We start from the raw sequence: 23,240 nt of genomic DNA on the forward strand, positions 1-23,240 counted from the left end.
CACAATCCAAGTTTAGTATTTTACTACAATATTTATTGACTACTTTTAAGGACAGGGGTCACCAACCTTTTTAGGCCTAGAGCACATTTTGATTTTTGAGCAAGTAACATGGACTCCACACACTCTGATCACTTCTCTCTCTTCTCCTCTAGATCAGCCCACTCCTGACAGAAAAAAAGAATATGTGCATGCAGGCTCACTTTGCTTTTCAAGGGGATCTTGGTAAAAGTCACCACCAGTAGAATTAATCTGAGCCTTGAAAAGCATTTGGGGCTGAAAGAAGAAATCGGAGAGAGTGTAACTCTTCCACCTTCCTCCTTTAATTCTATGCAGTTTTTCAGGAAGGAAAAGGTAACCACCCTCACCACCTCATGACCAAAGGGGCAGTGACTGGGAGGGCTCAGAGGCTTTATTGATGCCACAGGCAGACCTCAAGGATACCACTGTATCCAAAGGCACCATGTTGGCAACTCCTAGGACAAATCCTTTCAAGGTGATGTGTACATGGTGCTCTGGACAAAGAAAAATTGCCCCCTAGATTTCAGTTACCTTGAGAGTTTGAGTACATGATGCTTTTTCTGACATGGAAATGATGTGCTCTAGCCCTTTGAATTATTGTTTGCATTAGGTAGATTGTAAAAGTTACAGAGAATATATTAAAAAATACCTATGTAAAGAATTCTGACAAGTTAAAATGAAGTGCATGAGTTATCGTGAACCTCCTGTCTCAAATATGTGGTTGCTAATGAATCACAGTGGCCAAGCCATCCTTGTTCAGGAAACGGTAAAGGTGGCATACCAACCTAAGTTGATAATCTGTGCTTCATGCCATGGAAGTTACCTGGGCTTGCAGTGACAAAGATGTATTTAAAAGTGGACAGTAAGCTTTCCCGAATGCTTTTTAAAGAGTCTGAAGGCAACAAATCAGGCTGACTGCATAGTCTGCCTTGCCTTGTGTCCTTAAAAGCACCAGAACATGTCTGCTTCATGCTGTTTCTGCTGCATGCTGTGTCTTTCTCATGCTCTTTGGCTTGGAATCTGGGAGTTCTGCCCATGTGAGCTGCTGAGAACAACACATGAGAAGTCAGTGGGAAAAGGAATACCTTTGGGAGGGATCTGCAAAAGAAGATGCTTACAGTTTTGTTATGACTATGTATACAGTAAAGTTAAAGGTGTCCCCACACTTACAGTGCGAGTTGTTTCTGACTCTTAGGGTGCTGTCTTGCGACGTTTACTAGGCAGACGGTTTATATGGGGTGGGATTGCCAGTTCCTTCCCCGGGCTTTCTTTACCCCCCAGCATATGCTGGGTACTCATTTTACCGACCACGGATGGATGGAAGGCTGAGTGGACCTCGACCTCTTTTACCAGAGATTCGACTTCCTCCTTCCGTTGGAATCGAACTCCGTCCGTGAGCAGAGCTTCAGCTGCGTTACCGCCGCTTACCTCTCTGCGCCACGGAGGGCCCCACTTTAGAGCGCTTCACTAATACAGCAGTCTCGATTAGATGCAATTAGACTAAAGCCCCACTCATACGGCGCTTGTTCCACTTTTTCGGCGGTTTTCGGGCATCGCACACCATTCTATTCAATGAGTTCCGCTTTACAGCAGTTTTTGCTTTACAGCGGGGGTCCAGAACGTAACCCGCCGTGTGAGTGGGGCCCTAGTGTATCCCACTTTTCAGGATGCAAGTCCTACCAAGGCAGCTTGCAAGTAACATTCAATTACATTTTTTCCATGGGTGTGGGAAGGAGAAGGTCTAGCTGGAGCAGGCCCCTCCTCTCTCCTGGAATCTTTCACAAGGGCAGTTTAAGGTAAATCACCCTGTGAAGGTGCCAAGGGAAAAGTATACCAATAGTAGGCCCTGAGGTGGTTGTTGCCTGTCTTCCTCCCTCTCCTGGAATCCTCCTCACAGGGCAGTTGACCATAAATTATGGTGGGGAGTAGGGAGGTGATAGTCCAGCTGGAGCAGGCCTTGAGGTGAGACAGTAAGGAGTATGGAGAAGATTCTTAGCCAGGAACACATAAGAACTCTGCTGAGAGGTTTCTAGCACAAGAGGATGTGAAACACCAGTGAAAACCCTTCCTTAATTCAGAGCACAAATAAACACAAATCTTCTAGTGGGAAAGGTATTGGAAAGTACTGTATAGTGCCTCACATACTTTTAATCAGTAATAGTGACTATAAGAACACAAGAAGAGCCCAGATGGATCAGACCAAAGGCGCATCTAATTCAGCAGCTTATTCCCCACAGTGACCACTGTTGGCCTAGGTAGGGGAAAGCAATATCCCGCTGTTATTCCCTGTGAGTTGGAATGGGATTGAGAATCGGGTACTTCAGCTCAAGCAGATACTTTGATTTAATTGGCAAATGGTGTTGATACCACTGGTACTGAACTTTAAAGGTGTGGTTTCATCGCCAGATGAATACACAGCATAGATTTAGATGTATTATTCCATATCTGAGTGCATATTCCTTGAAGAATTTGATAAGCCTTTATTAGAGAAGATGAATGCTCGTACTGTTTTACTTGGTCTAAATTTTTTGACAAAAGTACTGTCCTGATAGCTCAGTATTTACAGCATTAGTTTTTTACATGTGACTGCTTGAATTTATCAGTTAACAAGGAAAGTCAATACAAATACTGGTTAACTTGGGGGAAGAGTATTTATAGCTTTATGATATTTTTGTTCATAGGCTGTGAGTTCTCACAGGTTAGATCCATAAGTGACAATTTTAAAATTCAGTTTCTTTTTTGTTATACGATCAAGCAAAACAAAAAGCTTCAAGCCAAGACATTGTGCATTTGCACATTTAGTTCTCTCCATCCGAGCCCAATATATGTAGGAAGAATAATGGTAGAGACACTGGTCGTCGTCCCCCATTGGTGCATGGCCCCAGCAGGTCCCCAGCTTGGACAATAGCTGATGCCAATCCTGATGGATAAATCTATATTAAAGGGAGATAAACCTGGAATGGGCACTGATTTAAACTTAGATGGTCATAACAATTCTATCTATATGGTTCTTTTTGACCCCAGAGTAAATGAACAAATACAGATAACCAATTTATCCATAGCAGGGTTTTTTATAAACTGTATTAACACAAAAGTAGTGTAATATTCCCTCCCCCTTTCCTAATATGCAATAACAGAGGGGTTTTTACTAAGCGGTAAAGGTTGACTACATTTCCCATGAGGTTGGATGGTCAACTCTGTTGTTAGTCTGTGGTTGGCATCATTCAAGAAGAGCTATAGAAGAAGAGCTTATGGCTAAAGAGTCTTATTTTAAGGGGATGTTTGTCTTCCCAGCTGCTTTTTCATTGTTTTCAGTTATTAAGTTCAGAATTCTGTTCCAAGTGTTGCTTATGTATTTTGAAAGATTAAATATTTGCTGTTATCATGAAGTATCTTTTTTAACGAAGTTCTGATGTGTTGAATTTTTTTGTTGGAAGTGCAACAGCAGGAGTCATTCAGTTTGTAACTAAAGGGTTAATTTTGTTAGTGTTGACCTCAGCTAGCCAAGAGGGAGATGGATGGAAGTGTTGCTTAGCAATCAGAGGGAGTATGGCCAGATCTTCATTGAGGTAGCATGTACTCCAATTAGCTCTGTAGTTCTGAGGGAGTTTTCCTCTGTATGTTTGATTGAAATTAAAGGCCTGAACTGAAAGAACAGCAATTTCAGTAAAATAGAAATTGTCCTCATCATTTCCATTTAAGCCCAAATACTCAAAATTTTCTAAATATCTCCTAATCTATGACAATTGCTATAACTTTTTTATTTAGATTTTTGGAAATCCAGTTCCCGGAAGTTTTTGTATTGATTAGGGACTGAGTGGTTATGATAGATTTAACAGCTCTGGTCTGTATTTGAATACATTATTAACCCACAGAAGCTCCTTGCCATAGGACAGGATTTTTTGGCTTCAGTTCTGAATATAGAAGGTGACATACACCATTGGCTTGACTCTTAATAGTCCATAGGTAGGAGTGATGTCACTTCCCTGAATTTAAATAGCCACACACTTTTGTAATTCAGAGGTCTGACGTTTCCACACACCAACTTGTTTTTCTGCCTGGTTTCCTCTTGTATGGCAGTTCCTTTGAGGTAGTGTATGTCTTTTGACTTTTTTTCTCTTGGGGTTTGTGATTTCTTTCTCCCTACAGGTGGCTAATGAAGGATTTGGGTTTATTTATCACAACTGTCTAGTGTGACTGTCATTTCTGTGTGAGCTTCCCTTTTTATAGACAGATGCATCTGTCTAGTAAAACTGGTTTGCCTGAGGTCTCTTGAGTGAAATCTTCAGATGAGGCAGTTTGCTGGGTAATTTGTATCTTAAAAAAAAATCTTGTGCACATAGCATACACTTTTTTTTGTTGTGCTTGGCTTTTATATACAGTCTGCCAGAATACTAGTCAAGACAGGTTTTCTTGATTTATGTACTCCTGGTCTTTGGATTAGATTTTCTTCAAAAGACTTTTGGATCTTATTTCACACCTAATACTCAATTTAGCGAGTAGTGTATTTATTTGGAGATTTCACTTCAGATGATTAACTTATGTTTATTTTTTCTTGTTTTTCAGGTAGACTTGACCTCTGCCAAGAAATCCTTAAAACATTGGAGGGGGAAAAAGATAAAAAACATTGGTGTCTAAAAGATGTGCCATGGAATGGTATCGACAAAGAGCACCACAACATCGCTGCTTACCTTGATCAGTCATGGGATATTTTTTCTGTTGGTTATCTTCAGTACACTCATGGTGGAAGGATTGGACTCATGTACGTAAAGCTCTTTCTGCTTCACTTCATTAGGTTTATAGCCCCCTTTGTGATGGTTCAAGGCACAAAAATGGCTTAAGGCAGCTTCCGTATCCTTTAAGCGTCTTGATGGAAGCATAGTAGGATATTCTAATCCCTCCACATGAAGTGTGGAACGGTGCACAGGTAGCTAGTTTGGATGGGTAATGCAGATACAAGGGTGTAATCTTGTGAGTGTGGTATTAGTTACACTGAGTTTAAAAGAGTTGCTTTCGGCTGCTGTTGTCTAAATGACAGCTTACCCTATATGTTTAAAGGAAATGTTTTATGTTAATACTTTCTAGTTTAATGAAGTATTAAAACCCAGAGCAGACTTTAGATAGAACTGGTGACTACCATCAATTTCCAAGAGGCAACTAAAACTCTGACATGGCAGAGTGTACCCCTGCAGTATACAAGTCTTCCTGTCCACTGCGGGCAATAAAACTTAGGAGAATGCTAAATATGTGGTGTTGACAAAAGAAGAGCTTCAGGCTTGTGCTTCTGGCTCTGTGTAAAGGGAGATGTGCATGTGAGGGAGGATGTGGAATGAAGAGTCTCTTTTTTTTTTTTTACAATAATTTTTATTCAAATTTTCATAAAACATAGAAAACAAAATCATAAAACATTCAAAGACAAAAAACAAAACAAAACAAAAATGATTAAACAAAAAAAATTAAAATGTTGACTTCCCATTTGTCACATATCAAATCAGTTATAGGTCTACAATATATAACAATCCTGTCTCTTAAATCATATTATAAAATCACTTTCCTCCAGTAGTTATCTTAATTAATCATCAAATCTCATAAACATTACTTTATTCTTTCCACAAAAAGTCAAAGAGAGGTTTCAATTCTTTAAGAAATATATCTATCAATTTTTCTCCAAATAAACATGTCAATTAATCCATCTCGTTAATAATTATAATAATCTTATTGTCATAACCATGGTCCAAATAAATATTTCGATTAATCCATCTCATCAGAATCTGTTAGGTCCAATAATTTCAATAGCCATTATTCCATTATCCCTATTAGTTCCATCTTCCATCTTCAATAGTCCTGTTAAGTCCAGTAATTTCAGTGTCCAATCTTCCATTATCAGTATTCCATAATAATCTTGCTGTTGTAGCCATAGTCATATAATAAGAGTCTGATGGGAATTTCCTCTATCCCAAATATTTTCTTGCCATCCATTCTGAATAAGTTGCTGAAATACTGTTGTAAAGTCATATCTGTGTTCTTCTTTTTTACAAAATGCACTGGCTCATCTCTTAAGAGTTTTTCCATTGTCACATGGCTGCGGTTAATTCCATAGATTTTCTCTATATCAAGCTCCATCACATCATTCCAGTCCAGAAGATTATCCAAGCCATTGATAACTTTATCTCTAATATCTTCATTAATTTCTTCAGAGATAACGTTAAATTCCAAACAGTAGATTTTATTTCTAAAATCCATAAACTCCAGATCTTTTTCCAATTCCACATTTGTTCCAATCTCCAGGGCTTGTATCTTCCCTTTATTTTTTCTTTTCTCATCTCTGATCTCATTCTCCTCTCTCACAGGATCCCCTATTTCTTTAAACTCCTGCGTCATTTTGCTCAGTTCAATTTTCAGCTCCTTACTACCCTGTCGCAGGGTTTGTTTCGTTATCTCAATCTCATCCATTATTTTCTGAAACATAATTACTTCCAGATTCTCAGCCACTTCCTTGATTGCCATTTTTAAAACCACAAAAACAAAGCAAAACAAAAATAAAGAAAAACCACTTCTTATTTCAGCAACAATTGGGTTAATATTCCAGGCTTGATGACATCACAGTATAAACAGAGCAACCTGCCTTATCTCTCTATGTTCAAGAATGCAAAACAAATTTAGTTCCCAGCATCAAAACAGTTAGTGGCGTCGTGAAGAAGCAGATTCGTCAAAATAAAATAGACCAAAAAGAGAATAGTCCCAGACAATATAATATTCCTTGGAATAGAAATCAGGAATAGAAATCCCTCTTCTGTGTATATCTTTAGAATGCACTTCCAGGACAGCTTTTTGCGACAGAAACAGAGATAAGCTGTTAATTTCGTGGATAACAGAGAAGAGTTATAGCTCACCCAGAAGCTGTCCAAAGCCGATCAATCTGACAAATCTCCTTTTGCTGCAACAATTTAAACCAAGTAAAAAAAATAATAGAAAGAAGGGTGCTTGCCTGTTAGTCCGTTCTCTCTTTAAAGAAAAGATAAATGTATCGCTTAAGCAGATAGAGCTTGTTCGAAAGTCCGTCCGGCATTGTTGGCTGGACCTTATCTCATAAATTAATGAAATCCAGTCCTCCCAACAAAAACAGGCTTTTGAGGTTGATCTCTACGTTTCTCCCTGCCCGGGAGAAATTTCATCAGTCAAAAAAAAAATGTTCTGACTGATTTATATCTGAATAAGCTTCTTTTGAGGCGGGAGCCCGTCCCAAAAGCAGGCACAAGCGAAGTCACCCTTCCCGGAAGTCTGGAATGAAGAGTCTCAATAACTGCAATCCAGGTATGAAATGTGAGCAATATTTGTTTCCCTCTTCTCGCTCCTGCCTCCCCCCAGGTGGGGAATGTCAAGTAAATTACAGCTGAACTTTAAGCTATTACAATCTGTGTTATTAGATAGAGAATGGGAGAGGCTTGATTTTATAAATTGTTGGCGAAACCTTATTTTGCAGCCTTACATTTGAATTCACCATAGCTTCTTTGACCATAAACCTATTAGATGCTTGACTCATTGGATAAGTGACAGAAATGTCTCATCCCTGAAACTCTCAATTTGTTGCTGAAATATCTGTAAACAAGATGATTGCTGTTCAATATCAGTCAGTAATTACTGCTCATCTGAATATAGATTAGTCATTCAAGATCCTGCTTAGAGCTCTTCACTATAGTTTTGAAATGTGTCTGAGCATGTTGCATGAAGCAGCCCTACTGTGTCATATTTTAAAAATGGGCTGCTTGCCTCTTACATCATGTTATTCCTTACTTTGGGGGTTGAAATGGGTAAAGATATTAGGTCAGACAAGTAGGTGACTATATAGAAGTATAAAAAGTATCGTTATAGGAAAGAAAATTTTTAGTTTGAGAGTATTTGCACAAGTGATATCTGTATAAGAAATGAAGTAATAGAACACACATTCTGAAGCATTTGGAATTATCTAATTAATGGCAGTATGAACTTTAATTGTACATAATAGTTCTAAATTATATGGAGCAGGGTTCAAAGCTTAGGATTTCAAATATTGCCAAAAGAGCCCTCTGGTCCATGTCTTGGTGACATCAGCACTCTTAATTGAATCCGCCTCTGGCTAAACACACCACTTATTAGGTGCTGATTAGAACTTGAAAGCTTATCAAGACCATTGACCTAAAGCAGAAGGGAAATAGATTTGTTTGAATATGATTTTGGAATATGGTTTGCAATCTGTATATTCTTCATTTCTTAATGGAACTTGTAAGCAGGGATGCCAACAGAATTTCCTGGGTCAAGTACACACTATGTAGATTGGGCCCCCTACATCTTCCCCCCAATCTATTGGCCAGAACTGCTGCTTATGTACGTATAATATATATATGGGTAGAGGGAGGCATAGTCATGGGGAAGCGATGAGCTACCATGGAAGACAAGGGCAAGGCTATCTATACTTCCCATGGACGTGTTCCTGGTTGTTCATCTGCTGTGCCCACTGATCTATGTGTGTCGTTGTTTAACGTTGTTTAACGCCAGATTGGTAGACAAGAAGACCACACTCATCCATGATTTGATCATGGTTGAGGGTGCCGATTTGGTGTGTATTACCAAGACCTGGGTGGGTGAGCTGGGAGGAGTTGATCTGACCCAGCTTTGTCCACTTGGATACTCGGTGCAACACCAGCACAGGCTGCAAGGATGGGGGGGGAGGGGTTGTTGTGGTCTACAGAACTTCCATCTCTGTCACCAAGAAACCACTCTGTCTTGGGGATGGCTATGAGGGCCTGCACCTGGTTTACACTAGACTAAACTAGGGTTGTTGCTGGTGTACATTAATGTTCAAACTGCTCCACGAGCTAGAGGGAGCCCCAGCTGACGAAGCGTCAAGGCGAGTTAAGCAGCAGAGTGAGTTCGGCAGCAGGGCGAGGAGGCCAGGGCCCCCCACAAGATGCAGTAATGGCCACCAGCTTGGATGGCTTTAAAAGAAGATTAGACAAATTCATGGAGGACAGGGCTATCAATGGCTACTAGCTGTGATGGCTGTGCTCTGCCACCCTAGTCAGAGGCAGCATGCTTCTGAAAACCAGTTGCTGGAAGCCTCAGGAGGGGAGAGTGTTCTTGCACTCGGGTCCTGCTTGCGGGCTTCCCCCAGGCACCTGGTTGGCCACTGTGAGAACAGGATGCTGGACTAGATGGGCCACTGGCCTGATCCAGCAGGCTCTTCTTATGTTCTTATGTTCTTATGTACCATCCACCCTACTGCCCAGTAGCTTCTGTGACCGAGTTGGCAGAGGCCATCTTGGCTATGATATTGGAGGAGCCCAGAACGATAGTCCTGTGTGTTTTAAGTGTCTCTGCTGAGGCTGCCTCTAGTGTTCTGGCTTGGGACTTAATGGCCTCCATGATAACCATGGGGTTGTCTCAAGTTGTCACCAGCCAAACACATAGGGCAGGGCATACCCTTGACTTGGGTTTTGGTCTAGATGGGGGAAGGGGTGTTTTGGAGATAGGGGGGTGGATATCACCCCATTTTTGTGGTCAGACCATTCCTGGTGAAGTTTAGGCTTACGGCTCCAATCCTCCCCTAGAGGGGTGGTGGACAGATTAAGATGGTCCACCCCTGGAGACTAATGGAATCCACTGGATTCCTGAATGAAGACTTTGTCATGCTGTGGAACAATGAGACATGTTGCCTTGCTCTGGCATTGTGGAGCGTGGTATGCACTAGAGCACAAGTGGTGAAAGACATGCTGTGAGGCGGGATTGGGCATGAGTAAAACATAACTGTGCCTACTGTGCGACAGAGAGGGCAGCGAAGAAGGCCCACTTCTCTGCCTCCATCACATCCTCAAGTAGTCATCCAGTGGAGCTTTTCATGTTGTCAGGGGTCTGTTGACATCAACACCAGGAAATGGCGTTTTAGACCCTTCAGAGCCCCACTGTGAATTGTTTGCAAGGCATTTTGCAGGTAAAGTTGCTCGCTTCCATAGCAATCTCGATCTCCCATCCACATATACTGTAGTCTCCAGTAAGGTGTCCAGTGGCTGCTGCAACTTCTTGGGATCAGTTTCAGTTGATGCAACCTGATGACTTGGACAAGGTGCTTGTGACAATGCAGCCAGCAACGTGTCCTCTCGACCCTTGCCCTTCTTGGCTTATTAAAGCTTGCCAAGGAGGTATGACCAAGTGGATCCAGGGTGTGGTCAACGCGTCTTTGCAGGAGGGAGTGGTCCCAGCCACCCCAAAAGAGGTGGTGATCTGACTGCTTCTCAGAAAGCCCACTTTGGACCCATTGGTTTATGACAAGTCTCGCCTAGTTGCAAATACCCCCTTTTTAGGGAAGGTGATTGAGAAGGTTGTGGTGCAGTGGTCCAAATACTCTTGGATGAAACAGATTATCCTGACCCTTTCCAATCTGGGTTGAGGCCTGGTTATGGACTGAATTGGCCTTGGTCACCCTGATGGATGACCTTTATCTGGAGAAGGACAAGGGGAATGTGACACCGTTATTCTTACTTGACCTCTTAGCAGTTTTTGATACTATTGACCTTGGTATCCTGCTGAGCCATCTTGGTGAGATGGGTATTGGAGGCACTGTTTTACAGTGGTTCTGATCCTACCTCCAGGGTTGTTTTCAGAGAATAGCATTGAGTGATTGTCTTTCAGCCCCCTGGCAGTTGTGCTGTGGGGTGCCACAGGATGCCAACTTGTCCCCAATGCTGTTTAATGTCTATATGAAGCCCTTGGGAACAGACATCAGGAGATTTGGGGTGAGGTGTCAGCAGTGTGCTGATTATACCCAGCTGTATTTCTCTGTAACATCTGAATTGCAAGAGGCCATGCAAGCCCTGGATCAGTGTCTGGACTCAGTGGTGGGCTGGATGAGGGCCAATAAACTGAGTCAGAATCCTTGCAAGACGGAGGCGCTGTGGGTTGGTAGTTTCCGAGTTTGGATAATTGGTCAATTGACTGCTTTGGATGGGGTTGTACTCCCTCTGAAAGAGCAGGTTCGTAGTCTGGCGGTGCTTCTGGATCCATCTTTGTTGTTAGAAGCCCAGCTGACCTTAGTGGATGGGAGTGTCTTTTATCAGCTTCGGCTGGTAAGACACTGTTGTCCATGCACTGGTAACCTCCAGGCTGGACTACTGTAATGCACTTTATGTGGGACTGCCTTTTAGGTTGGTCCAGAAGCTGCAGTTGGTGTAATATGTGGTGGCGTGACTGCTCACTGGGGCTGGGTATTGCCAACCTGTTAACCCTGCTGCAGAAAGAATTGCACTGGTTGCCCATTAGCTACTGGACCAAGTTCAAGATTCTGATTTTGGTGCACAAAGTCCTATACAGCTTGGGACCAGAATACCTGAAAGTTGATCTTACCCCTTATATACCCAGTCGATTACTGCGCTCTGCAGGTGTGGGCTTCCTGCAGATACCATCTTATCAGGAGGTCCATTCTGCACAACACAGGAAGCGTCCCTTTAGTATTGTGGCATCTACCCTTTGGAATTCCCTCCTCTTAAATGTTAGACAGGCACCATCTCTTATCTTTTTGGCACTTACGGAAGACCTTCCTCTTTCAATGAGTCTTTTAGGTAGAGACCTTATCCCAGTCTGTGTCTATGTTGGGATTACTTTTTAGATGTTTTTAAAGCTTTTTTAAAAAATATGCCTTTAAAGATGCTTTGTTTTAATATGTTTCAAAATCTTGTGTTTTTAAGATGTTTTAGAGCATTTTTAGTGTTTTTGTTTTACACCCTGGGCTCCTAGGAGGAAAGGCAGGATATAAATTTAATAAATAAATATACTGCTTGAATATAAAGACCTCTAAGCAGTTTACAAAAAACATTAAAATTATAAATTAAACAGTTAAAAACAAATATTTAAAACATATTTAAAACAATTCAAACAGCTGTTAACTAAACAAAATGAAAGAGATGAAAATCTGTGTGTCTGGATAGGCTTGACTAAACAAAAAAATTTTAGGCAGGCGCCGAAAGGAATAAAGCAAAGACACATGCCTGATGTCAATAGGCAGGGAGTTCCAAAGAGTAGGTGCTGCTACTAAAAGAACAATTTTTTACAAGTGGCGAATGAGTATTATGTGGCACCTGTAACAAAGCTTGTTCCACAGACTGAAGTGCCTGAGTAGGTACACAAGGGATAAAATGATCTCATAAGTAAATTGGTCCCAAGCTGTTTGGGGCTTTATATACCAGTAGTAACACCTTTAACTTGGCCCAGTAACAAATTGGTAACCAGTGCAGACCTCTGAGCAGAGTTGTTATACGCTGACAGATTCTCATTCCTGTCTGCAATCTGGCTGCAGCATTCTGCACTAATTGCAGCTTCCGGTTCAAGTGCAAGGGGAGCCCCACACAGAGTGCATTGCAGCAATCCAGGCTTGAATACTAATATTACAAACATGAACAGTTATTTTGAATCCAGAGTCTTTATTTAAGATGTATTCATTTAACATATTTTAACCTGCTTTTTTAAAAAGCTTTGAAGACATCTTAAAAAAGAAAAAAAAAGTTAAAAACATACTGTTTTTTAAAACATGTTAAAAATATATAATAAAAAGCAATTCCAACACTGACTGGGATAAGGTCTCAACTTAAAAGGCTTGTTGAAAAAGGAAGAAAACACTTGCCAACACACACAAACACAAATATATTCTAAGCATGTAAAAGTGGGCTGCTAGAAAGCTATAAAGACAAGCAGGAAAAGGCAGTTGTTTTCAGGATTTGCAAGGGGTTCTATCTGTTTCCTAGAGGTCAGCAGATGCCTCTTCAATCACAACTCTGACTTCCCCTGACTAAAACCCTGAGAAGGCAGGGGTTGGAGCAGCCAACTACTAGCTCATTTAACAGAAGTTGCAGAGTGTGTGGGTGATTGACATTTTGGTGGGTGTCTCTTGACCCAGATCTCTTTTTTTAATGAAAGTTAGGAATCTGGGGTCCCTGGCAGCCCCGGGCCCAGGAGAAACAGACCCTTTTTACCTGTGTCTTGGCAGCCCTGCTTGTGTTTACGTGTCCTTTTTGAATAGTAAAGATAATCATAGATGGTCCTTGAGCAGAAGAGCCAAGCAGGTATTAAACAAATCTTGGAAGAATAACTGTATGAACAATGACCTTATGCTTCCAGCTTGTCTCACATGTGAGTGCTTATAATGTTGCACCACACCAAACCATCTTATAGATCACACGATTGGACAAGACTCAGTTGTACAGCACATTCTTTGTATGCAGAGGGTCCTAGGTTCAGTTTCTGGTGATCTCCCATTAAAAGGATCAAGTAGTCAAAGACCTCTGCCAAGGTCCTGAATAACTGCTCTCGGTCAGAGTAGACAGTACTGTGCTATGTGGACAAATAGTCTGAACTGGCATAAGGCAGCATACTTATAATCATACTAAAGATCTGACCCAGATCTTTGCATGGATGAATTCTGATGCACATACACACCAAGCTCAGTTTGAAGGAGTTCATCATCCATTGCTATCTTGAGCAGCCCTGTTATATATCTCTGGTGCAGTTAAGGAGGTGTCCCTGAAGTTGCATTGAACTGTGTGTTCTAGAAGTTTTGACTGCTCATTATGGTGCAGAAGGGACACTGTATTATAGCCATTCAACAGAGAATGCAATGGCTTAAACTGTTGATGCTGTCTAATTTTATTCTTGTTGAACCCTATACTAATGTGGCAAGCAAATGACTGATTTTTGTGCTTGTAATGGTATATTCATTTAGAATGCTGATGTGTTCTTGTAGCTGCAAGTGTTGACATGTTCCAGTGTCTGCTGTGGAATTTATTTATTTATTTATTTAATTTAATTTATATACCGCCCTAAGCCCAAGGGCTTTCTGGGCGGTGTACATAAAATAAAGCAATCAGGAATATATAAATACAATAAAACAATAGAATCAAACCAACAAAGGTAAACAAAAATAATCAAATAGTAGCAAAATACAACAATACATATAATAATATGCATTAAAATGCCTGGGAATATAAAAAGGTTTTCACCTGGCGCCGAAAAGATAGCAGCGTCGGCGCCAGGCGCACCTCATCGGAGAAACCATTCCATAGTTCGGGAGCCACAACCGAAAAGGCCCTATTTCTAGTCACCACCCTCCGAGCTTCTCGATGGGATGGTACTCGGAGGAGGGCCTTAGATGTTGAGCACAGTGTACAGGTAGTTTCATATTGGGAGAGGCGCTCCACCAGGTATTGCGGTCCCATGCCGTGTAAGGCTTTATAGGTCAAAACCAGCACTTTGAATTTAGCCCGGAAACAAATAGGAAGCCAGTGCAGACAAGCCAGAACGGGTGTAATATGAGCAGACCTTCTTGTCCGCGTCAACAATCTGGCCGCTGCATTCTGGACTAACTGTAGTTTCCGAACTGTCTTCAAGGGCAGCCCAACGTAGATCGCCACAGGTCTATAGTTGTTCAAGTTATCTGGGTCCAAGGAGGGTTTCTCACTACTGCCACTTTTAGGCAGTCAGCAGAAAGGGCTGCAGAGCAGAGCTTTAGAAAGAACCCCTCACTTCTACTTCTCAAGTTTCTTGTTGGAGTCACTTTCCTTTGTGTTATAACCATTTGGTTTTCCCTTGTTCTGATGGGGTCAGTTCATGGGACTACATTTAGGTTTAAATATCTTCCTCAAAGGTGTTTATACGTTCATAATCAATGGATGGTATCCAATAATTTTAAAATATGGGCAATGTTTTAATTACTCAGAATGCAAGCCACTGAATATGCTTCTGTTTCTGCATAAAAATGGGTGCCCATTTACATTTAAAAGGGTTTTTGAATATTTGAACAGTTCAGAAATCACAAAAATGAAGAATCCTGTATCCCACGTCTGAAATAGTTCTGAGCATTAGGAATGGGAGGGGAATTTTGTTTGGTCCACGTTTTTAAGCAAGCAATCTAATTTGTACCTCCCCAACTAATGCATGAATTGAGACACAATCCTTCAGATTTTGCACTTCTCCTAATTTTGTGATACAGTCCTCTGCTCAAAAAAGTACCAAAATGAATTTTAAAAGCCCATTTTAGGATAAAATGCATTTAAAAATGCATACACTTAGATAATACTTCAGTATAAATTGTCATACAGATCTTATAATAATATAATATAAATTGTCATACAGGTGTAATATACATATTATATAGATAAAATAAGAATTTGGTTTTTCTGCATATTTTAAACAGTTGACTCTGTAAGAAGATAGGATGATTTTACTAGTGTCTTATAGGAATTACCTGCACAGAACATGTCTGGCTGCAGTTGTGGGCTGGATGAGTGCCTGTAAACTGAGTTTAAACCCTGGCAGGATGGAAGCCCTGTAGGTGAGTGGTTCTTGCCTCCAGGAGATTGACAGTTGCCTGTTCTGGACTGCGTTGGACTCCCACTTCAGTAACAGATACATAGTCTGGGAGTGCTCCTGAATCCATCTTTGTCACTCAAGGCACAGGTGGCCTCAGTGACTAGGAGTACCTCTTACCAGCTTTGGTTGGTAAGACAGCTACAGTCATTCCTAGACTGAGATACCTTAGCCACTGTGATCTTGGCTTTGGTACCCTCAAGACTGGATTACTGCAGTGCACTCTATGTGGAGCTTCCTTTGGGTTTATCCGGTAGGTGCAGTTGGTGCTGAATGCTTCCGGGTGCAGTTCAAGGGTTTGTTTTTAGCATTTAAAACCCTATACAAGTTGGGACCAGGATGTCTAAGGGACTGCCTCACCCTCTATATCCCTTCCTGGCAAGTGTGCTCCTCAGATGGGGCAATACTAGAGTACCATATTCCCCAGAGATGTGCTTAGTCTGTACTAGAAACCAAGATTGTATTGTTTCTGCCCCAACTCTCTGGAATCAGTTACCAACCAAAATCAGACAGACACCTAGCGTGATGAAGTTTGGTCGCTTACTGAAGACATTTTTGTTTAGGAAGAGTTTCCCACTCATTTATAGAATTATCAATATCTGATGAAACGGTTTTGTTTTCAGAGTTTGTATGGATGGTTTTATTGTATTTAGGGTTTGAATTGATTTTATTATTTTAGAGCTTGTTTGTGTATGTTCTGTTTTTATCTTGTACTCCGATTCAGTGGCTGTATGCTGTGAAGCAGTCTATAAACTTGTTTAATAATAATGTAGATTTATAAAGATGTTCAAATCCAACAAGGCTTGGAATATCCCAAATTGTTCTCCTCCGGACACTATCCCAAAATTATTAGCCATAAAAAACATGATCTTGGCCAGAACTGTGAAAGGTGTTGGTGTGGCAGATTTTTTATTTTATTCTTGTGGAAGAGTCTGACAGTACAAATGCATACTCTTCTACAGGCCTGCAGACCTATGATTTAGTCAGTAGGTTGGAGCTCTGGGCAACTTTTAGACAGAAGGGAAGCTAACTTACTGATTGCAGAAGGAAAGAAGCTTAGCAAAAAGTCAACTGGGATCTCTAGGCAAAAGTGCATAGAGCAAGGGTATGGATTGGGGAGGAGATGCTCAAGAGCAACAGTCTATATTGACATCATTGGTGTGGGATGACATGGCATCATTTTGCTGTATTTGTATACTCTCATTCCTTCCAAGGAGCAAAGATCAATGTATTAGCCTTACAACCCTGGTGGGCGAGGCTGAGTAATAATGGCATGCTCCAAGCCACAGTGTTCTTTGTAGGCAAGTGGGAATTTGAACTTGAAATTTCCACATCCATACATTCCTGCCAGTGCACCACATCACTGATTCACACTTCACATGGAAGACAAGTTTCCCCATGGTTCACAACCATGCTTCCTAGGGAATGCTGTGCCCAGGGAATGAAATGAATTCCTGGAAATATTTTGTATTGTAGGGAATTCTTGCCACACTTACTGGCCTGTGTTCAAATATATGTCTGCATATCCACATTTTCCCCTATATTCACCAGCAGGCGTAAGATGATGAAGCTTGTCTACCTGTAAAGTGTGAATTCACCCACGCTGGCATACACTTGTTATCTATGAAACCAAACAAGATGTTAATTCTAACAAAATTTCACACAAAAATGCTAGAAATAATACCAGTAGGTAGATTACCCATGTTCAGCAGTTTCTACTTAACTCTTTGAGTGTTGTTTACTCCCTCTTTGCCCTTTTCTCTCCCTTGCTGTGGCAGTTTGTGTGAAGAGAGCAAATATTGCTGTAGTGTCAACTTGGATAAAATGGGTTCTTTATATGAATCTTCAGTTTATTGCTTCTGCTTTTGGCAAGATGATCATCTCATAAGTCCAGCCAAGGAACAAGTAGTGGAATGGAAACAACTTTTGAACACTAGAATATTCATCCACTGGATACAGTAGCTTGATCAGCAGTGTACTCTGCCAATTAATGTGTTATTTTACCTGTTTAAATGCTAGCTTAGTTTCCACTTGACTGAAGGCTCTGCTTGAAGCTCTTTGTGTGGTCTTCTTAGAGATTTCTCAGAATCCCTACAAATGGGAGGTAGGAGGAAAATGGCTTCTTGTTAATAAAGACAAACTTTTTACATAGTATTATGGCGGTAGCTCAGCCTCTTTTAACACAATCTCCAACACCATTTTGAAAATAACAGCAACATATTAACAGTTTTTGCTTGATGTCAGTGTAAATATTGTCCTCCAGCAGACCTGAGTTGATTGATGAGAGTGTTTACTGGTGGCAGTTTTTGAGGTTGTCAACTAAAGCTCCGGAACTTGCTGTGTATTTGAACAATTTCATCAATTAGGAAATGTGCTTCCTGTTAGTTGTTTGTTCAGGGAAAAAGGCTTGCAAACTGAAGCATATCAGAAATCACTCCAGTGTAATATTTCATGACGTGACTTGTAACAAAAAAGTCCATATTCTTCTGTTCCTCACTTTGAGGAAAGTGTCAGTGAGCACCTTCATGGTGTTGCACGCTCAAATGCTTCCCAAGTCCTGCCTTTGTTTTAGAATAGACTTCTGAAGAACAATTATGTAGTGGCTTCGAGTGTGAGCTGAACTTCCAGTTCAAATGTTGCATCAGCTGTGAATGTAAGGGTAGCCTTAGGCAAGTTGTATGCATGGCTGAGAATGAAGCTTCATGCTGCAGACTATTGGCACACTTACTTTCTTCATCTTAAAAGACCCTTTTCACTGCTCCCCATACTTGTTACCAAAACCGTATTTATCTTGACCACAGCTGCTTGACAGGCTCTGCATTACCCAGAGGGGGATGGCTGTTGGGGGTGGGAGGTTAGATGACTCACAAAAGACCCTGATTAAACCATCTGTATAAGGGCACAGCCACAACTTGTCATCCAGGCTCTGCCACTTGTCTTCTGGTGCTATGCTTGTAATGACATTAGCATTTCAAAAGGGGAATTATCATAGCCCTCAGGATCTAAGAGGTAGACGGTTTGCCTCCTAATTGAAAAGCTGCTTTGTGGCTATTGTACCCCTGATTGACATGCATAGCAGATAATAAAAGTGAGACTTGGAGAGGCTTTAAAAGTGAAGGTTACCACAAACCTAACATTTGAAGGGTCTGCAATTGGAGCTATCACTATCCTTTTTTAAAATGCCCAAGGAATTTAGCAATAATTGATATAACTGTTGGAATAATCTGATATAGAAGATCATTGGAGAGGCCGATAGTTAGCCAATTAGGTTAGTGTACTAGAGAATATAAGTGTTATCTTCCTTTGTGTTGGTTTTTCCTTTATATCAAATTGACAAGACAATGACATAATAGCTAGTTTCTAAACACTAAACTGTTCACATAGAAACCTTTTGATTTCATGACAATAATTGATACTCTTAAGAGCACCGTTATATAGAAAAGTATTCACTATTAGGCAAAAAAACCCTTGCGGTTTAAGAACGTACCTATAACCGACAGATATTTCTATCAAACTTCAAAAAGCAGGGAAATTGGGCAGCTATAGTGAATGGACCAGGGGAGCAGGAGACCTGACCTCCTCTCTGAGATATTGTACTGCCCTACAAATTAGTAAAAATGCAAACACAATTTGGGTTGGTCTTTCACAATCTAGTCCACTTCCTGTGTAGCTTGGAAGAATTTGGTAACAGACTTTGTTACAGGTGCTACATAATACTCATTCTCCACTTGTAAAAAATTGTTCATTTAGTGGCAGCACCTACACTTTGGAACTCCCTGCCTGTTGACTGTGCCGAGGTATTGATAATCCTCAACAAGTTCAATGTCCTCATTGTCAACTTTAAAGTTACATAAATCTTCTGTTGTCATTACTTTAGTCTTTTTGATGTTCAGCTGTAGTACTGCTTTTGTGCTTTCCTCTTTAACTTTCATCAGCATTTGTTTCAAATCATTATTGGTTTCTGCTAGTAGTATGGAATCATCCGCATATCTTAAATTTCTCCCTCCAATTTTCACACCTTCATCTTGGTCCAATCCTGCTTTTCGTGTGATATGTTCAGCGTATAGATTAAACAAATAGGGTGATAAAATACACCCGTCTTTCCGATTGGAAACCAATCGGTTTCTCCATATTCCATCCTTACAGTAGCCTCTTGTGCAGAATATAGGTTGCGCATCAGGATAATCAGATGCTGTGCCACCCCCATTTTTTTTAAAGCATTCCATAGTTTTTCATAATCTACACAGTCAAAGGCTTTGCTGTAATCTATAAAGCACAGGGTGATTTTCTTCTGAAATTCCTTGCTCTGTTCCATTACCCAACCTATGTTTGCGATATGATCTCTGGTGCCTCTTCCCTTTCCTAAATCCAGCATTTCTCACTCCATATATGGTAAGCCGTTGTTGTCGAATCTTGAGCATTACTTTACTTGCATGGGATATTAAGGCAATGGTTCGATAATTACTGCATTCCCTGGGATATTTAAACCTAAACTGGGATATTTAAACCACACCTATTTAAACTGGAAATCCTGCCATCCTAGGCATATAAAGAAGAACCTTGTGTATAGCTTAGCTCTGAGAATCAAACTTATTTGCAACACTGAAGATAAATACCAGAGAAGGATCAGTGAACTTAAAGAACACCTTCTTCTGAGAGGATATCCTCCACATATTATCAGTTGCAACATCCACCGAGCCTCCATTCTGTCCAGAGAAAACCTCCTTCATCATACTGAGGTGTCAAAGAGCAGAGAGCAACGGATTCCATTTGTGGTAGATTTCCAGCATCTCCTAACTACCACCGAGCAATCAAGGAGAGCTACCCATTGCTGGCAAACTCTGAACATCTTACCAGAGCCATCAGCAGGCCTCCTGTTATAGCATTTCGCCAACCTCCTAATTTGCGCAGACTGTTGGTGAGAGCTGTGCTTAAGCCACATATCACCAATCCAGGGTCTCATCCTTGTCACTCCAAACGCTGTATCACCTGTGTGTACCTCAGGGAGACAGCCACTTGTACAAGCACTAGGACAGGCAGGACATATTACATCAAACAGAACATCACCTGCAGGTCCTGCAATATAGTTTACATCATCGAGTGCAAAAGGCCAGGATGTCATATCCAATACATAGGAAAGACCACAGCTGACCTACGCACGCGCTTCAGGAACCACAAGTCGGCAATTTTGACAAAAAAAGTGGAGCAACCAGTTGCAAAGCATTTTAACATTGAGGGTCACAGTCTACTAGATTTTTCCATTACAGCGATAGAGATGCCAGCAGATCCAGCAGCATTGACCAAAAGGGAGAACTTTTGGATTTACTCTCTGGACACATTGGCACCACATGGCCTGAACCTGGAGGACAGTACCACCACTACTTAGCTTTGGCAAATGAAGCCCCTCTAAGCATTCCATCCTCAAAGCTCTATAACTGCCACCTTGGTAACAGCATTTGTATGTTGGCAGCTGATGAAGGCGGAAGCTGAAACGTTTTGTTAATATAATAAAAACCTCTATTTGATTAATCACAATTACGTTCATTTAACTTTTTCATATTAACATATTTTGTCTGGCATTTTATATACATAATTTGTTTACACAACTACTAAGCTTTGCTGCCCTCCTTCTGGGAGGACAGATGGGATATAAATTTAATAAATAAATATACATATGTACAAGCTAATAAGCATCTTACCTGCACAAATGTGCATCAAAATGGAATTAATTTGTCATGTTTGATAAATCAGTTCCAATGTGAAATATAAAAACTTGTTCCCATCTGAGTGCTATATTCTGGTTCAAGATAAACTAATTTGAAAAATACTGAATCCTCTGAAAATGTTTTTTAATCATAGTGATTACTGCATTGTTTTTGTCCAGCATCACAAATAATTATTGAAGAAATTTCTGTCCACTTCCATTTGCTTCTGTTGTTCCTCTTTCCCTCACACTGATTCAGCACATTGCCTGCTATTCTGTTTTCTTTAACCTTAAAGGCCTGTTGGTATTTTAGTGAAAGGAATGTGTTCTGAATCTTCATTCTGATCTAGTAAAGGGAGAGTGCATGGGAGAGGTGGCTAGAGATGTGAAGGTCCGGGGGGGGGATATTAAAAAATTGGAGAACAAACCACATTTTTTGTTTTTCTTTTTTTTAAAATTTTTTTGTTCGGGGAGGAAACCAAGAAAACTTAGGATAAAAATGGTTTTTTCCTTGAATTGTCTGGGGTTTTTCCTGGGCCTTTCTTGCTGACAGAAGGTGTATATTCCAACACAGTATTTTTCAACCTTGGGTCCCAAGATGTTCTTGGACTACAATACCCATCATCCACAGCCAGTATAGGCTGGGGATGATGGGAGTAGTAGTCCAATAATATCTGAGGATTCAAAGTTGAAGAACACTATTCCAAAGGGTACTGCAGATGCCATTCATGTGGTTTCATCTCTGCAGCCAACACTTAGGCCTATGTGGACAGTTGATTATGTTGGTTTGCAATCTTGTTCAGTGCCCAGCAGTTTACCAGTGCCACTGGTTTTAATAGTACTGGTTATCTGGAGGGGATGGGGGTACTTAATCTAGACCCCTGTTTTTTCTTTGCTACAGTTGTGGGGCAGGTGAGGTAGGGATGGATAACCCAGGTTCAGTATTCCAGTCCTCCCAAACAAGTAACCAGAACTGTCAAAGCTAACTGTTTTTGTGGGTATACATATGTGCATCCCAGTTTCTTGAGTTGGGACCAAATAATGTGATGCTTTTGCATTATTAAAGCAAAGCATTTCTCAGATTAGTTAGTTCCTTGGTTTTATGTAAACTCTGAGTTTCCCAGTGAAACAGTGGGACACACACACACACGTTGAAAATGGATTGTGTAGAACAAAAGACCTTCCTGAAATAATAGCGAAGTTCAATGAATGATAGGTGAAACCTAGATAGAGTGATGGTCTCATTTTAAGTTCTGGCATTTATTTGAAAAAATTCATTTCTTTTAAAATTTTGATATTTAACTCAACATATGAAAATGCCATAAACCAACTCAAACCATTTCCCATCATTGTAGCCCAGTGTTGTCTACTCAGATTAGTAGTGGTTCTCCTGGGTCCCACACAGAGGTCTATAAACCGATATGCCATTTGTTGAAAATACCGTGGAGAACTGGACAGTTTTTGAATACACATGGAACTGCCCACAGATACTGTTTTTGATTTCAGTAATGAAGTGGGCAGCAATCCATAAAATCTACATGTGCAGACAGAACTGTGCACATAGCCAAAGCTTGTGGAGATCTAAAGGTATAATGGCAGCCATCCTTTTTCTGCAGTTATGGGGCTTCTGATTGATTCAAGCCTGTTGTGGTTCATGCTTCCTGGAAACAAAGACAAGGAGCCTTGTAGTACATGGACCAGAAGAAGCAGAGGGTTTATTTGAGTGAATCCCTCAGTGGATGAACTGAGGAATGCAAAACATAGTTATAAATTATTATACTTACCTTGATTGAGCACCAATTCTTGATTAGGGTGACAACTTTTTGATATGCATAATGTGTCAGAAAGTGTCTCATGAGCATTTCTTTCTACTGAACCAGATACAGTGAACCTTCTTCCTTGTTGTAAGGAACCATCTCCAGAGGCCTATGTTGAAGAGTCACATAAGAGCAAAAAACTTGTATTTTCATTATAACTCAGATTGGATTTAACTGGGGGTTCTCATATCTGAAAAACTGTGCAGAGCCCTCTTTCTTTAACACCCAACTTCTTCAGTTGTGCTATCCTTGGTATTTTAATATGGTAACAGGATATTAATCTAGTTCTATGAACCATAGAACTCTCTGAAGCT

At 40.7% G+C, this 23,240-nt stretch overlaps 1 protein-coding gene across 4 annotated transcripts in view; it reads left to right on the forward strand.

Moving 5' to 3' along the window:
- Positions 1-23,240, forward strand: part of SUSD6 (sushi domain containing 6) — a 96,258-nt gene that overhangs the window by 46,344 nt on the left and 26,674 nt on the right. For 2 of the 4 annotated variants that reach the window (XM_061611147.1, XM_061611145.1), the window contains 2 exons: positions 153-351; positions 4,585-4,780. In XM_061611147.1, coding sequence (XP_061467131.1) covers positions 4,660-4,780 — 121 coding nt within the window. In that variant the 5' untranslated portion in view covers positions 153-351; positions 4,585-4,659. The remainder of the gene's footprint in view (positions 1-152; positions 352-4,584; positions 4,781-23,240) is intronic. The other 2 variants (XM_061611148.1, XM_061611146.1) reach the window with 1 other exon arrangement.

Source organism: Rhineura floridana, chromosome 2 (genome assembly GCF_030035675.1).
Source record: "Rhineura floridana isolate rRhiFlo1 chromosome 2, rRhiFlo1.hap2, whole genome shotgun sequence".
Classification (NCBI taxonomy): Eukaryota; Metazoa; Chordata; class Lepidosauria; order Squamata; family Rhineuridae; genus Rhineura; species Rhineura floridana.